At 40.2% G+C, this 17,404-nt stretch overlaps 1 protein-coding gene across 5 annotated transcripts in view; it reads left to right on the top strand.

The window, feature by feature from the left end:
* The first annotated feature begins 5 nt into the window (after positions 1-5).
* The window catches only part of NME7 (NME/NM23 family member 7), a 240,766-nt gene continuing 223,367 nt past the window's right edge, over positions 6-17,404 (top strand). For 3 of the 5 annotated variants that reach the window (XM_026509426.4, XM_044387944.3, XM_044387943.3), the window contains exon 1: positions 6-114. In XM_026509426.4, the coding sequence (XP_026365211.2) occupies positions 112-114 (3 nt within the window). In that variant the 5' untranslated portion in view covers positions 6-111. The remainder of the gene's footprint in view (positions 115-17,404) is intronic. The other 2 variants (XM_057315669.1, XM_057315671.1) reach the window with 1 other exon arrangement.

Below are 17,404 nucleotides of genomic sequence, written 5' to 3'. Positions count from 1 at the left end.
CACGTCCGGTAGTAGGCGGGGCTCTGTTGCCGGAGTAACTGGGCGTCGTTGTAGAGGTGGTGTCTTCCTGTGGCAAAGGTACCTATTTCCCTGCGCCGAGATCCTGAGACTATGGTGAGTGCCAGGCGAGGCCAGAAGAATGCCTTCGGCGTCCTGGTTACGTAGCGTCCCAGGTCCTGGGGCCGAGGGACGCTCAGAGGCATCCCGGTTTCTTCCACTTTCTCCCCATTATGTTTCTCCCTTTACAGGGGCTCTTTCTGCAGTTTCCTTCCTCTCCCTATTTCTTGCAGCACCCTGAATTCCACTTTGGTACTGGTGAGCCTTTATAGTAAGATGACAGAAAGTGTAGGGGTAAACACTGGGTCTAAAACCCTGAGTTGAGACGTCATTTCGAACAAACATTTTAAATGTTTGCAGTTTTCAAGTTCTCAGCTTCACCTTAACGCGCTTAATTTAAGAGTTTTGTGTTGTGTATGTGACTGTCTCAACACTGACCGGAATCTCCCTAAGTCTTGCAGTGGGTGCTCTCCACACCCCGTCTAAGGGCCATGTGGTAACAGCTGTATTTGCATCAGTTCTCTTCTGGCCGGTTGATTACCTTATAGGTAGGTGCTTTTTAACAGAAATGCCCTGAAGATTTCTTGGGAGAGCTTCTGGAAAATTCACTCGCTTGCGCTTCACCCCCAGGAATTCTGAATCAGTAGGAATGGGGCTTGGCATTTGCATTTAAAAATTTTAAAAAGCCTGTAGGTGATTTTAATTCACTCCCATGTTTGAGAACACTGGGATTCTAGTTAATTCACAGAACTGGCAAATCTTTTAAACACTTAGGAATAACGGACTGGGGGTTAGAAAGAGGACTGTGGTCAGATGGGAAGAGGTGTGAATTTAGCAACAGAGCCCTTCCCACCACCCCTTCTTTCTCCATTGCTCCACAGCAATCCTTTCCTTAACTCCATCTGCCCCTGTGCGTTTCCTGTAGAGCTCTTTTCACACTTTCCAAATCCTGCCCCTTCCCCTCCTTTTTCCACCCTTCTAAACACATGCCAGAGTCTAACAGACATTTTCATCAACCTCAGGCCCCCTACCTACACATCAGTTTATACTTTTACCCATCGTTTGGTTTTGTGTTTCTAGTTTAATGAAAGTGGTGTTGAAGGCTAATCCACCTTCCCCCTAGATCTCATTTTCTCCTATCTATTACGAGACTGTTGGCTTCTGCTTATCTTTTTTCCTTCCTGGGCTTTCAGCCTTTTTCTCCTTTTCTTGCTTCCCAGTGTCTGGTCATATATCTTGAGAAAATGAAATAAAACAAAGCACACCCCCATGCTGTGTTTATCCAGTGATTGCCCAATCCTCCCATCTATCAGTAAACTGCTTGAAAGCACAGTAGTTTCACCTCCTTCAACTGCCCCTTCTTTCTCATCCTCAGTACTCTTGTTGTCTGACTTCCTCTTGAATGGCTTCAATGAAGTTGCTCTTGTCTAAGTTTCTAATGGCTTTTTCAGTTCCAGTCTGGTAATTTCTTCTCAAAGTTTATTTTATTTAGCTTTTCTGCAACAGCTGAAGTTCATGAGTATTCATGCCCCACCCCCCCCTCCGCCCCGACCTTACTGCTTTTCCAAATGCCTTTCTCTGGGACTCAGTCTTTAATATTTTCAGTTCTGTCTGTGCGTTTTCCTGGGGTGATTTCATCCATACACGTGAGTTTTACTAGTGCCGAAGCATTCATGTCTAAATTTCAGTTTTCATCTCACACCTGCTAGGGCTAACCTTGTTAGCTCTCTACCTGGACACCTCTACCTGGTTACCCAAAGGCCTCTCAAATTTGCCATGACCAAAACTGACCTTGCTATCATTCCACCTGGTTTCTCTAATTCCATCAAGTTAATTAATGATATCATTATATTATAACCTATAGTATAACCTTAATATTATATAACTCTAATATTATAGGTATTATGTATTATATATAACGTAAACCAAAAACCAGAGTTGTTGTCCATTCCTTTTCTATGCCTCCCATATTCAGATGGTCACTAGATCCTGTTTTAGTGTCAGCTCTCCTTATTTCTTGCCTAGACTGTTGCAGTATTTCTTGCCTGGACTTTTAACAGTGTGGTATGGCAGTTCTTCAATCCATTATTTTCTCTGTTACAAGAAGGAATTTTTTTAAAAAAGATTTTATTTATTTATTTGAGAGCGAGCACAAGTGGGGGGAAGGGGGAGAGGGAGAGGGACAAGCAGACTTCTTCCCTGCTGAGCAGGGAGCCTGACCCTGGGATCATGACCTGAGCCGAAGGCAGACGCTTAACTGACTGAGCCACGCAGGTGCCCCAGAAGGAATTTTTTAAGACCCAAATCTTTGAGGTCACTCACCTCTTTAAAACTCTAGATTCTCCATACTCTATAGTGTAAAATTCAAAGTACCTGGAATGGCATACATGGCCCTCCATCATCTATAGCACTCACCTATCTAGCTTCTTTCATGCTTCTCCATTCCCTAGACACTCCTTTTAGCTGCTTGTTTTTCGCTGAACATTTTAAGCAACTTCAACTTTGCACATGCTGTTCCTTCTACATGAGCTACCCTTATCCCCTTGTTTGCCGGCCAAATTCCTTTTGATCTTTCCATACCCAGGTTAGGTGTCTCTTCTTCTGTGATGTCTTACTTCTGTATTCAAAGACAGTTGACTTTTCATTTTTGTGGTCACAACTTTACATAGTACACATCTCTCTTATTTACTTGCCACATTCAGTTGAAATTACTTGTTTATGAGTTTGTCACTCTTACTGAACTGAACTGGGAGAGGGACCAATCTTTATTTTGTTCACTACTGTTGCTTACACCATATTAGGCACTCAGATATTTGTGGAATGAAAAAAGAAAAAAATAAGAATGTGGCAAGTGCCCTGAGAGGTTACAAAGTACTCGGGGGATATTGGAGGGTGGAGTCCTCATTTTTCAGAGCCAGAAAGGCCATCATTAAGCAAATGGGATAGAATTTCCATAGCTAGAATTCTACGGCCTGAACAGTAGCATAGAGAGATGGAAAGTGACATTTGTGGGATACTGGTTTTCTTAGTGCTTGTCTTGTATTTTGTCATTCAGACTTCCCAGCTACCCTAAAAGCGGTGAACTCCTCCCCCTACCCTCTGCTCCACCCTTTCAAATTGGGTGGTCAGTGAAGGTGCCTTATATATTGTCATTCAGACATCCCAGCTACCCTAAAAGTGGTGAACTCCTCCCCCTACCCTCTGCTCCACCCTTTCAAATTGGGTGGTCAGTGAAGGCGCCTTTGAAGAATTGACTTCTGTCTTGAGACCTGAATGATGAAGTGCAGTGATCTGGGGGAAGTGTACCAGGCAACACCAGCAACAGGATCAAAGGCCCTGAGGCAGCAAAGTGGTTGGCATATTTCAGGAAGTGATCTTGTGGTTTAATGTAAAAAAAAAATAATAGAAATTGGGTACTGGGGCAGGGTGGGGGCAGCAGCAGTGGGGAAAGTATGGCAGAGAATAACATGAAAGGTAGTTAGAGGGGGCGGCCCACATGTACATACTACAGCATGGTTTCTTGGATTAGATTCTAACCCATTACTCCGTCATGAAATCAATTTGTTCTTCGTAGCCAGCATTAAAAAAGAAGATGACATAAAGCAGACACTGTATTGATTGTATGTACTATGGATAACTTCCATAACACTTTTAAGTTGTGTGTCTTTTGTGTACTGGGTTATGATATAAAATGTATTCTTTCCTGTCAGTCATGATCCACAACGTTCAAGATTTGGTTTACTTTGAACAATATATACTTTTAGAGGCAAAATAGTTGATCTCAAGGCACACAGGTTTCTTATTCCTCATTTGACCTGGTGACAATTGTATTGTGGCAGGAGAAGCTCTAAATTTAATGAGAGCCTAACATTGACTAAAGCAGAATTTTCCAGTTTCTTTCTGCACCCAGATCTCCCTCCTGCATCAGTTGCTGTCAGTCTTGTATGAGAAAGAAGAGGCCTTTTGAAAACCAGGGAGAAATTGGTGTCCTTTCTCTGTGTTCTGTCTCCCCTCTGGCGTGTGTGTTCTACGAAAGGCAGCTGGTCTCTCTCCCAGTGGCCAAAGGTGGAATTTGTTTCCTCTGCTGGTGTGTCTTCCTGACCGCTGCAATTACGTTATCTGGTCCGCTTCTGTCTGCGTCTGGTTTGTTAACAGCTATAGCTTCCAGCACCATAATTAGGTCCTGACTACAAATTCTAGACCTGCCTCTGTCTTGTGAAGCAGAGATAGGCAAATGTAGTTTAATATATCTCACATATGTGTTGTTTAAGATAAAGAATATGCTAGAGTCATCAATTTATTTACTTTAATGCATAAAGAGAATAGAGGAGATAATGCCAAGACTCCTGACTACTAAAGAGAGAGGAATGTTATATATCTTCTAAAATAGAAGATCAGTTTGAATGCTCTTAACCAAGATGATCTGCTAGTATAACGTAAGGCCTTTAAAGGTTATCTGCTATGTTCCGCAAGAATTAGACTAAACGAATGTCTCAAAGTTGTTGGTGTAAAAGAGACTTCAAAGAGAGTTTCACGATGGCTAAATATGAGCAAGATTTTATTCCACGAAATGTTTGTCAGTTTCCAGCTTTATAAAGTTTCTTCTAAATAGGCTTACTGTTTTTCTCCTTGGCATGTACTTCTTAACTCTCCAGGATTCCCTTTGTTACTAGAAGTGCTAACTCGAAAGGACTGCAACTCCAAAGCCTCAGGCAGGATTTCATGCGTTGGAACTGAATCAGAAAGTATAGCGCCTAATTTAGAAACCTGAAACCAAACAAATGATTCCCCCACTAAACAATTTTTATTACAAATGCAGTTTGGAGCCAGTTACATTCTTCTTTAATAGGAACTGGTAGTATTTGCAAAACTGAATAGCAATGGGTTAATATAATGCCCTACATTTTCCTCACATGCAGCTCTTTTATCTTTTTCTGTCCTTTTTCTACCTTTTAATTCTTCATCTTTTCTTTCTTTTTCTCGCAGCTTTATTGGGATGTAACTGACATAAAACATTGTATAAGTTTAAGGTGTATAAAGTATTGATTTGATACACATATACTGCAAAATGATTACCACCTTAGTATTAAGCCCATACCTGTATCACATCACATAATTACCATTACTTTTTTGTGGCGAGAACATCTGAGATCTACTCTCTTAACAACTCCCAAGTACGTAATACGACGTTGTTACCTATGATGACAGCACTGTGCATTAGAGTCCCCAGAACTTAGTCACTTCTAACTGGACATTTTTACCCTTTGACATCGCCCCATTTTCCTCTCCCCAGCCCCTGGTAACCTTCATTCTACTCTCTTTTTCTTTGAGTTTGGCTTTTTTAGATTCCACGTACAAGTGAAATCATACAGTATTTGTCTTCGTCTGACTTACTTCAGTTAGCATAATGACCTCAGAGTCCATCTGTTGTCACGAGTGGCAGGATTTCCTTCTTTCTCATGGCTGAAGAATATTCCATTGTATACGTACCACATTTTCCTTATGCATTCCTCCATCGATGGACACTTAGGTCGTTTTTATATTCTGGCTATTGTGCATAATCCTGCATTGAGCATGGTGGGGTGCATATATCTTTTGGAGTTAATGTTTCCATTTTTTTCAGATAAACACACAGACATGGAATTGCTGGATCATATGGTAGTACTATTTCCAAATTTTTGAGAAATCTTCATGCTGCTTTCCACAGTGGCCGCACCATTTTGCATTCCCGCCAACAGTGCGTGAGGGTTCCCTTTTCTCCACATCCTCCCCAACACTGGCTGCCTCTTGTCTTTTTCAACTAGCCATTCTAACAGGTGCGAGGTGATAGCTATGGTGGGTTTTGACTTACTTTTCTCTCTTGGTTAGTGATGCTAAGCACCTTTTCATGTACCTATTGGCCATTTGTATGTTTCTTTGGAAAAAGTCTATTCAGTTCTTCTGCCAATCTTTTTAATCCTATTGTTTGTATATCTGTTATTCAGGTCTATGTATGTATATGCAATTTAGATATTAATCCCTCATTAGATACATAGTTTGTAAATATTTTCTCCCATTCTGAAGATTGCCTTATCATTTTGTTTATTGTTTCTTTAGCTGTGCAGAAGCTTTTTAGTTTGATGTAGTCCCACTTACTGATTTTTGCTTTTTTCTGTATGCTTTTGGTGTCATAGTCAAAGAACTGTTGCCCAGACCAATGTCAAGTTGCTTATCCCTTATGTTTTCTTCTAGGAGTTTTATGGTTTCAAGTCTTACGTTTAAGTCATTAATTCACTTCAAGTTAAATTTTGTGAGCGGTGTAAGGTAGAAGTCCAGTTTCATTCCTCACCCATTCTTTCTTATTCACCAATTATTCATCAGTTCAAACAGGTATTTATTGAGTGCTTTTTGTGTGCCGGGCACTGGCTATACATTGATTAATAAGATTGCCCTCCCTCAGTGCCCACAGAGTAGAGCCCAAGTTTCTTAATTGGCATTTGAGACCTTCTCTGGTCCCTGTTTACCTTGCGTACCCCATGGAACTTATTGAGAAAAACAGATATTAGAAGATAAATTACAGGGATAAGTTGGGTTACAAAAGAAAAATTACAAGTTGAGGTCAAAATGCGTAATAAAAAAGAGTGACTTGACCTAGCCAGGTGGTCAGGGAAAGCCTCCTTGATGGTTTAACCTTTAAATTCCTTTTTTCCTTAGTGGAGGAGACATACAGTATATTAAACACATAAGTGAATGAAGCCATGAAACAAATAAATGAATGGGTCACCTCATATGGTCTAAGCAATGTGAGCAAAATTAAACTTAATAATGTGATAGTGGCTGGTTCCAAGAGCAGGTAGCTAGAGCTAGCTTTAGGAGGGACAATTAGAGAACGTCCTCTTGAGGACATGGCTTTTAAATTGAAATCTCAGTGAGAAAAAAGGAGCAGGCCAGGCAGAGATCCAGGAATAGTGCATTCTGAGCAGACAACAGCCAAGTGCAGAGGCCCTTTGGAGGCATGGCGGAGGGCCAGTGCGGATGGGGTCTGGGGAAGGTGAGGAGAACAGGAGGACAAGAGATCTAAGAGGCAGACAGGAATACTGGGTTTGTGCAACTTGGGAAGGATTTTAGATTTCATTCTAAATGTTCTGGGATAATGCATCTCATACATTTTTCCTATTCCATCAAAATATTTTATTTTCTTTGGATCTGCCTTATTTAAACTTTAACCGTATTAGTTTGGTCTTTCAGTGACAGTTTTCATCTTATCTGTAGCATTCATGATCTCATAAACTTTGGAAAATATTTTTGTGTAAACTTTAGAAAATATTTATCTGTCCAGATCTTATGTTTGAAGATCAAACACTCCTGTTTTCTTCTATTATAATCGCCTTCTAATAATTTAATTGCCCTTCACCAGGGTAGCTCAGTCGGTTAAGCCTCAAACTCTTGGTTTCTGCTCAGGTCATGATCTCAGGGTCCTGGGATGGAGCCCCATGTTGGGCTCTGTGCTCAGCAGGGAGTCTGCTTGAGATTCTCTTCCTCTCCCTCTGCGCCTTCTCTGCTCTTGTGCCTGCTCACTCTCTCTCTCAAATAAATAATCTTAAAAAAATAATTGAATTGCCCTTTTCTGGACCCTTTGTTTCCATAATATCTTCTCTAGAATGTAGCAGGTGGAGTGGATGGCGTCATTGTGTCTCCATGGATATTATGTTTTCTGCTGTGATTTCACCTAATGTCTTTCTCGATGGTGCTAGAACGTAAGATTGAAGTAGCTCGTTTTCCAGAAATCTCTTCAACAGTTCTATTAACCTTATATTCACTTTCTTGCAAAATCGGTTTAAACTACTTCACTTCCAAAAGCTGTTGATATTTTAAGACTTTCTATTTATTAGATGTGAGAAATTGTAGCATTAAAATGTACTGCTCAATTCAAGTTTATTTTCTGATACTAGGCACTTTGTCTAATTAAGTTGCCATTGTTACCTCTCCTGACTCATCTTATGTACTGTGCCTTCTTCATAGTGCTTTATTCTTTAAAATTTATGTCCATATGAATGCATAATGGCTCCAAAGTTCTCTGATATATATAAATTTCAATTTCATCTTCTGTTTTCTGTAGTTCTGATACAAGTCACATAATGCATATGCTGTGTGCATTTTATATGTTGTCTAAAATATATCATTATATGATACATTTATAACATATACGTAATACATAATATATATAAACTACATATAGCATATATATGTTTATCTTGTATATATAACAAATATTTAACTTGTTATACTGTAGAAGCAATCATTTTTGGAGATTTGCAAATATGTAAATATAATTAAATTCATCTGTAATATCACTGACTATATACAATCACTGTTAGTATTTTAGTATAATATACCAGTCATGTATATATATATGTATATATCTTTGAGAATGTGATCGTACTGTATATATTGTTTTCAGATCTGTCTTTTTACTTAATATATCTTATACAATTTTCCAGATCAATTTTAGAAGCTACATTTTATTCTTTCATTTACTTTGATATAACCAATCCATTTATTTACTTGGTCTTTTAATACCATAATTAATATATTTTTACAAGCATAGCTTTCCATACATCCATAATTATTTCCTTAGAGTAAATTGGAAATGGGGCGCCTGGGTGGCTCCAATGGTTAAGGGTCTGCCTTCTGCTCAGATCATGATCTCCAGGTCCTGAGATCGAGCCCCATGTTGGGCTGGCTCCCAGCTTAGTGGGGAGTCTGCCTCTCCCTCTCCTTCTGCTGCTCCCCCTGCTCATGCTCTCTCTCTTTCTCTGTATCTCTCTGTCTCAAATGAGTAAATGAAATCTTTAAAAAGAAAAGAATAAATTAGAAATGGAATAACTGGGTGAGAGAGGCCGTGTGCATTTCTGAGGTTTTCACGATACGCATTGCCAAATTACCTCCAGAAAGTTTTACCACTTGTACTTTGCTAGCAGTGTGCCGTGGTGCCTGTTTCTTCTAAGCTCTAACCTGGTATTGCCATACGTTTCTTACATATATCTCACAACGGATTTGAACTTTTAATAAAAATTTCACCTTTTTTACCCAATAGTATATTAAGATTATAAATTACAATATATTCTGTAGATTAATACTTACCTAAAATATTTTTCTATAATCACTGTTTGCCATTTTTCATAAATTGTTGGAATTCTAAATTTATTACCAGTATATACTGAGGAAGATGGAGGTAACCTTTTCTAAACTATTATTCGCAGATGGATTATCCCGTCCTCTCTGGTTACTTGTTTTGAAGAAGCAGCCTGTTGTAGCACAAAGGAATGGGTGTAGAGCTAGAAACCTGAAATTTTCAATCCTGTTGCATTCTTGGCTTCAGCGTGTATTTACTATGTGACTTGTAATCCTTCTGGGCAGTTGACTTCCCTTTTATAAAATCAGAATGATAATTTCTTTTTTTTTTTTTTAAAGATTTTATTTATTTCTTTGACAGAGATAGAGACAGCCAGTGAGAGAGGGAACACAAGCAGGGGGAGTGGGAGAGGAAGAAGCAGGCTCATAGCAGAGGAGCCTGCTGTGGGGCTCGATCCCATAACGCCGGGATCATGCCCTGAGCTGAAGGCAGACGCTTAACCGCTGTGCCACCCAGGCGCCCCCAGAATGATAATTTCTGTTCAGAATAGCTTGAAGCCTTTTTGTGAGGATCCAATGTGTATGAAAGTAACTTACAAACTGTAATGTACTATACATATATTATTTTCATAGTAACCAGAATGCCGTCGAATGGAACAAGCTGGGGAAAATGGAAGGAGACTAAAATCTAAAACAAGTTGTAGAAATAAATATTTGAGGTTAGTGATGTTATTGTCCAATTTTGTGGCTATTTAAAAATTTACTTTTATATATTAAATTCCTTGTTAATTATATTATAGAGTTATTTTCCTGATGGAAACAATAAAGGGTCAGGGAAAAGGGAGGGAAAGATGGAAGATGGCAGGAACAGTACTTGAAACAGGTTTTAGTAACTCTCCTACACTTTCGGGAAGGGGATAGCTGGACGTGTCTGATATGTATTTAGTGAGTATTAGGTTTGAGATCCATGAATTTCTACTCAGCTTAAATAGATTAGGTGGGAACATTTGCTTTTACTTGTGGTAGTTGAGATTTTATTATTCCATAATTTGATTTGAAAGTACAATGAGCCCATTCAGGCCTAATCTGTTTTTTTGCTACATAGGCCTAGAAAATATGGCTTTGGACAAACTGAAAACCCCTCCATCTAGTGGCAAGTACAAGTCTATCATTATGTTAAATCATCTTGCTTTTTAACTTTTATTGTATGTGCCCAAATCTCTGAAAGGTGAATATTTGTATGTTACAGGTATCTGAATATTTTTCATAATTAAATGGTTTTAAAATTTATATCCAAAGGGAGAATGGCTCCTAAAATATGATCACTTCTTGCCTCAGCATTTTCATTTACAATCTGACGATGTCCTTAAGATTTTCTCATATTTCCCAATACACACATAGGTTGAGCTATGTGATGATAACACTAGCAATGTTAGCAATTAGTAGTAACAGTATCTACTACTAGATAGTCTTATGATTGAATGAGATAAGGTGCTTAGCCTAATGCTTTATACATTGTAGGCACCCTGAATGTTAGCTGTTATTACTGCTGCTACTGTTGTTACTGACAGGCGTCAAATGGAGACGTACTGAGTATGAGAACAGAGAGGAGAGCCTCATCACTGTGGAGGAGTGTTAGTGAAAAATAAGAGGAGTTAACTTTACAGCATGTTCTGTGTTATGTTTTATTCACTGAGTTTCAGGTTTCCTCTAACTTGTGCATATCTATACATTTAAAAGTAAACTTACGCATACTCATATCAACACTGATCCCTTAAATGTACCAGAAGGCATCTTGAAACAGAGTGGGAAACTACGTCACTGTGGTTTATTGTTCAAGGTTCAGCCTAGCGCCCTCTACAATTAGGTGCTTAACAAATGCTTTTTTTCTTCCTTTTGAACATTTTACTTATTGACCCAGAAGTCTGTTTGGGGTGAGTTATGACTGAGCACGGGACATACACATTTGTGACTCTCCAGAAGTACCTGAGGTGTTCTTACTAATATAATTTTTTTTTAAAGATTTTATTTATTTATTTGACAGAGATAGAGACAGCCAGCGAGAGAGGGAACACAAGCAGGGGGAGTGGGAGAGGAAGAAGCAGGCTCATAGCGGAGGAGCCTGATGTGGGGCTCGATCCCATAACGCCGGGATCACGCCCTGAGCCGAAGGCAGACGCTTAACCGCTGTGCCACCCAGGCGCCCCATTACTAATATAATTTTTGAGCAAATTCTTTTTGATTTACCTTTCCGAGACACACGTTTTTAAAAAAAGTTTACATCTTTTTTCCCCCCACATTTACGTGCACTTCAGCTGATGTGTTATTCCCTTTGCCGGGAATGCTGCTCCACGTCTTCCTGTGCTCACGTGCCACCTCACCGGAGAGGGTCTCCTTGCCCACCGTATCTAAATTAGCACCTCTGATTATTCTTATTCCCCTGCCTCTTCCCCTTTCTCTTGTTTCACTTTAGCACCTGACAAAAGCACCGCCCAGCTGCAATTGTACTAATGATAGTGCCTGACATTTATACAACATTTCCCCATATTTTTAGGCATTTAAGATTCTTGACTAATTCATAGTGTCCTTTAGAGATAGCTATTGAATGTTTGGAGAAGAGAGATGAATATCAGTGGAGAGCAGAGAGGCACAAATGTCAGGGAGGGAGAAGAATGCTCTGAAAAGATAGGTGAAAAGAAGGGAAGTTAACTCTCCACTGAATTTCCTTGCTAGTCACTTGGTAGAGACCAGGACCCGGGAACTGTTTTTGAGCAAGGGCTTTTCACCACCAGAGAAACTCTAGAATTCTAAGTCAAGAACAGTGGACTCTCTTACTCTGAGAGAGAACTCTAGGCTCATTCATCAGTTATTTTTAAATCCCTATTTATGTGCCGGACCCTCTCCTAGGCACCCAGGAGATAGCAATGAATGGCAAAGTCCTGCCCTTACGGAGCTGAGACTTATGGGGGGTAGGGAGTCACAAGAAAAACAAATAGACATATAAGGAAATGTTAGGTATTGCTAAGTGCCACGAAAAAATGAAACAGGTTATGGGGACAGAGAGTGAAGGAAGCCGAAGGGGGCTGGTATTTAGTTGGGTGGTCGGGGAGGCTTCTCCAAAGGGAGGCCAGAGTGCAGTTGGTGTTGCAGAGCCCTGGTAATGCTAGCAGTCGAACTGTCCAGCAGGGGGAGCAGCGGTGCAGATTCTGTGGGGGGCCTGCTTGTCTGTCCAGGGACTAGCAAGGCGGCGGGGATGCTCTGAGCAGAGAGGGTGGGTGGAGAGTGGCAGGAATGTGGTTGACAGATAGCTTGAGGCCAGATTACACAGGCCCTGTGTGATGTGAATTGTCAAGTCTTAGAGCTGGAGGACTGGATTTTTGAAAGACCGGTATTTCTGAAACTGAAGTCGTGACTCACTGGTAGACTGTGAACTCTATGAATTGTGACTGGCAACTAGCCTTTAAAAAAACGGTATAAAATACTAGTAAATTGCACATACTGAGGAGAAGAATTGTTGCATAGAACTTTTTTTTTTTTTCTTGGGGGGGATATGTGTGTGTACTGGTTCTAATGGAAAATGTAGTTCTTACTATAGGTTCTGGCAAAAACAAACAAAAAAAGCGTTTGTGAGTCACTGACCTAGTCTTACCACAAACTGTACAGATGAGGAAACTAAGCTGGGAAATACTCAAAGGCTCACGTGTGTTCTTCCTTGGCGTGGCGCTCTTCCTACCGTACTGTGCTCCCGTGTCAGTGAGCGTGCATTATCTGTATCTGGGTGTGACTGACTCGACTCCATAGGTCTAGTTTACAAGTGAAGGGAAGGAATTAAAAGCTTTATTTAGTCAATACCACATTAGGAAGGACCCACTTCAGTTCTGTTTTGTGATCCTCTTTTATACTCTCTTATTTTCCTTTACTTTCTCTGTTATCTTAAATACCCTCTTATTTCTCCAGGAAAGAAAGCTGTCCAAAGGGAAGAGATAGGGAGAGAAAGAAATCCAGGAATGAGAGAGAGAGAGAGGAGAGAGACATCCAAACTCCAGGAGAGAAAAGAAACAGTCAAGGCCAAAAGCAAGACAGAAGTAGTGACATCTCTGTTCCTGCCTATCCCTCCTGCTGCCTCAGCCATCCCATCCCCTCTGCCCCTTCCTAAAGGGCCTAGTCTCCTGGGGAGGCAGTGCGGGCAGAGAATGGAGTCCATCCAGTTTCCAAGACACACACCGGGCATTCACTTCTGTAACCTATCTTCTGGCTCTCAGAGTGAGAACTCAGTAATGTGTTGAAGAGAGCGAGCTCCTGGAGATAGGGTTTCTTTCTTATGCTCCTTACTATCCCTAGGCCTGGCACAGGGAGGCCCTGAGAAACAGTTTTCTTAAAAGACCATCTTGATAAATACATTGAGCTGTTAAGAGACTGTTCCTATGTGTTAAATAGCTAAAGTCTTACTCACACAAACAATAAGTCTATAATCTTCAAGACAGGTTTAGGCTCAAAAGAGACTTAATTTTGGAGGACTTGCAAGCGTAAATTAGTGAAATTTGATGAAGTTAATCCAAGGGTTAAAAAAACTTAGCCAGGGCATGGAAGCAACCTAAGTGTCCATCAGTAGACAAATGGATAAGGAAAATGTGGTATATATACACAATGAACTATTATACAGCCATAAAAAGAATGGATTGTGCCATTTGAGACGACATGGATGGACCTAGAGAGTATTATGCTAGGTGAAATAAGTCAGACTGAGAAAGACAAATACCATATGATTCTACTCATAAGCGGATTCTGAAAAAAAAAAAACCACCCAAAAAACAAACAAAAAAACCCAAAAAGCAGAATCAGAACTATAAACACAGAGAACAAACTGGTTGCCAGAGAGGAGGGGAATGGGAGATTAGGCAAAACGGATGAAGGGGAGAGGGGGAGATACAGGCCTCCAGTTATGGAATGAATAGTCACAGGAGTAAAGAGCAGAACGTAAGGAACACAGTCAGTGATGCTGTGTTAGCGATGTAATGGGACAGATGGTAGCTATGCCTGTGGTGAACATAGTGTAATATATAAACTTGTCAAGTCACGAAGTTGTACACCTGAAACTAATGCAATGTTTGTCAGCTATACTCAAAAAAAAAAAAAAAAGCTTCTTTCACACACACACACACACACACACACACCCAGACACACACACACACACACACCCAGACACACACACACCCAGAGTAAACCCTTTTTTTTAATGTCATGAGGAAGATATTCTTGAAATAGTTTAGCATGATTTTAAAAATCATTGTTTTTAATTGCTTAAAGCCTGTTACGTAATTTATTAAATGTGAGAAAGCAAGTGACGAGAATTCACTGAATGTTACTGTCTTCTCTAAGAGTGGCTGTTTGAACCTGGTCGTTTCTTCAGTGGCTAACAGAAAAAGCTTTCAACTTACTTGGGGCTGGTTGGGGGAAGTACCAAAAAACAACTCAGATTAGGTCCTTTTTTATGCAAGTGATTAAAGACAAATAAAATTGTTGCCCTGGAATGGTTGCCTTTTTTTAATAAAACATTTCTTAAAGTGGTGATGACCAGAAGGTATATGAAAAGCCAAAAGAAACTTGTTAACTTATAAATCTGAGTGGGAAACCTATTTTTCTTAGTAGCTAATATCTCTAATCTATCGAATGTCTACTGCCTATTAAGTCCTTTTCATATGAGTCAACAGTTTCAGGTTTAAAAATACCGGAGGCCAGACTTGAACCGGTTTGGCCTAGAAGCTCACGCTCTTTGTTGTCAACCACATTTGGGGCCAAGATGTTTAGCATTTAAAAATCCTTTTTGTGGGGTGCCTGGGTGGCTTAGTCGGTGAAGTGGCCAGCTCTTGATTTCCGCTCAGGTCTGATCTCAGGGTCCTGGGATTGAGCCCTGCATCAGGCTCCCTGATGAGCGAGGAGTCTGCTTGAGGATTCTTTTCCTCCCTCTCCCTCTGCCCCTACCCCACTCACTCATTCTCCCTCTTTCTCTCTAAAATAAATCTTTCAAAACTATTTTAGTAATAATTTTTTTTGTAGCTATAGAGATAAGTGAAGACTTTTTTTTTTTACGAGTGAGGAATTTTAACTTATTTTTGAAAACTCAATATCTAGAGCACATAGTGATAAAAATTTCTTCAAAAAGTCATAATTCATATTTTGATAATTAAGGGCCTCTGAAAAATTACTCTGATTTAATGTGAAACAGCCGTGTGGCCAGGCTGCATTGAAATCCACACTGAACAGTAGGTGGCACTCTCCCATCATTGGAAACATTCTTTCAGGAAAAGATCTCCTTTATGGATTTTTATTAGTTGCTTATTAATTTCAGTCATATCGATGTGGCATATTAATGCCATTCATCTAGAAAGCACAGAGTACACAGTAGTACAGATTATTTCTCGTAAGGTCAAAGACGCATATTTTTTCCTTTCATAAGTTAGAAAGCTAAAGCCTTATGCACCCCAATGTGCATAGCAGCATTGTCCACAATAGCTAAATCGTGGAAGGAGCCGAGATGCCCTTCAACAGATGACTCGATTAAGAAGTTGTGGTCCATATATACAATGGAATATTACTCAGCCATCAGAAAGAACAAATTCTCAACATTTGCTGCAACATGGACGGCACTGGAGGAGATAATGCTAAGTGAAATAAGTCAAGCAGAGAAAGACAAATATCATATGATTTCTCTCATCTATGGAACATAAGAACTAGGATGATCGGTAGGGGAAGAAAGGGATAAAGAAAGGGGGGGTAATCAGAAGGGGGAATGAAACATGAGAGATTATGGACTATGAGAAACAAACTGAGGGCCTCAGAGGGGAGGGGGGTGGGGGAATGGGATAGACTGGTGATGGGTAGTAAGGAGGGCACGTATTGCATGGTGCACTGGGTGTTATACGCAACTAATGAATCATCGAACTTTATATCGGAAACCGGGGATGTACTGTATGGTGACTAACAATATAATAAAAAATCATTAAAAAAAATAAAATAAAATAACAACAACAACAACAACAAAAAGAAAGCTAAAGCCTTAATTATGGAAAAAAATGGCCTCCTTTGCAATTAAACTGGAATTTTTTAGAATCTATTACTCCACCAAAATATGCTTTCTCTTGTAAAAAAAAAATCCTAAGACAGTAAACTGCTAAGTTAAAATAAGCCATGTAGCCTTATATGATTATTAGCCCATATTATATTCACCCATAATATAATACAGGCAAAAGCATTCCAAAGGGTAGAAGAGATTACCCCACGGAGCTCCTTAGATAGACTTAGATAGATTATTAGTAGTACTAACACTTGCTGAAAGAGTGGAGCCTTTCACTGCTTCTCTAGAGGCACGTTCACGCTACAGCCGCTTGCATCTGCAGACTCGACCGTGCACTTGATATCTTCTCCAGTCATTGATACAATACTCAGACTCATTCCTTTTCTTACGAGGGTAATGCAGACAGATAACTAATGCTGAATAGTAATCATTTGCAATGCATGCAAATCTGCATGTGTGTAGCATCTGCAGCATTCGGTATTTGACACAGGAACCATGGAACCCGTGTGGTTTGCATAAAGCTATCCTCTGTCTCTGCCACCAGGGCCACTGCATCCTGCTGTGCAGTGTTCGCACTGCGCAATGACGAGTGAGTCAGAGATACACTTGTTTATTCAATATTTTTTCTAAGAGCAAAATGTTCTGAGGAAGGCACAACTTTTCAGATTCACCCAGAAGTACGAGGTCAGCTAGCGAACAGGCTTCTTGAATGTCATCTTGGTGACACTGGTTATCTGTGCCATTGGCACTTCTCCGAGAGGGATAGAAGAGCAGGAGAGAGAGCACAGGCAAGGGAAGGTGATGTAAAGATACATTCCTGATGCATCTCAGTTGCTAAAAATGTCGGAGTGGGTTTAGGGTTTCCGCAATAGAGTCAGGATGCCGTCCCACTCTGTGCCCCCCCAACACCACCTTCAGGTCCTATTGGCTTTTTTGTTTCTTGAATTTACCAAACTGCATTTCCCACTCGAAACTTTATACTTTTTGTCTCCCTGCAATATTTACTCCCCAGATTTCTGCATGAACGGCTTCTCCTCATCCTGGTTTTACTTCAGATGACATCTCCTCATATAGGGCTGTCCTTTCCATTCTGGTTGGAGGGGGAATCCTTATCCTTCTGTCTCTAGTCATGAACACATTTACTTATGTATTCTGTTG

Source organism: Ursus arctos, unplaced genomic scaffold, assembly GCF_023065955.2.
Source record: "Ursus arctos isolate Adak ecotype North America unplaced genomic scaffold, UrsArc2.0 scaffold_2, whole genome shotgun sequence".
Taxonomy (NCBI): domain Eukaryota; kingdom Metazoa; phylum Chordata; class Mammalia; order Carnivora; family Ursidae; genus Ursus; species Ursus arctos.
Note: the sequence above shows the minus strand (reverse complement) of the source record. Positions and strands in the feature narration are given on the sequence as shown.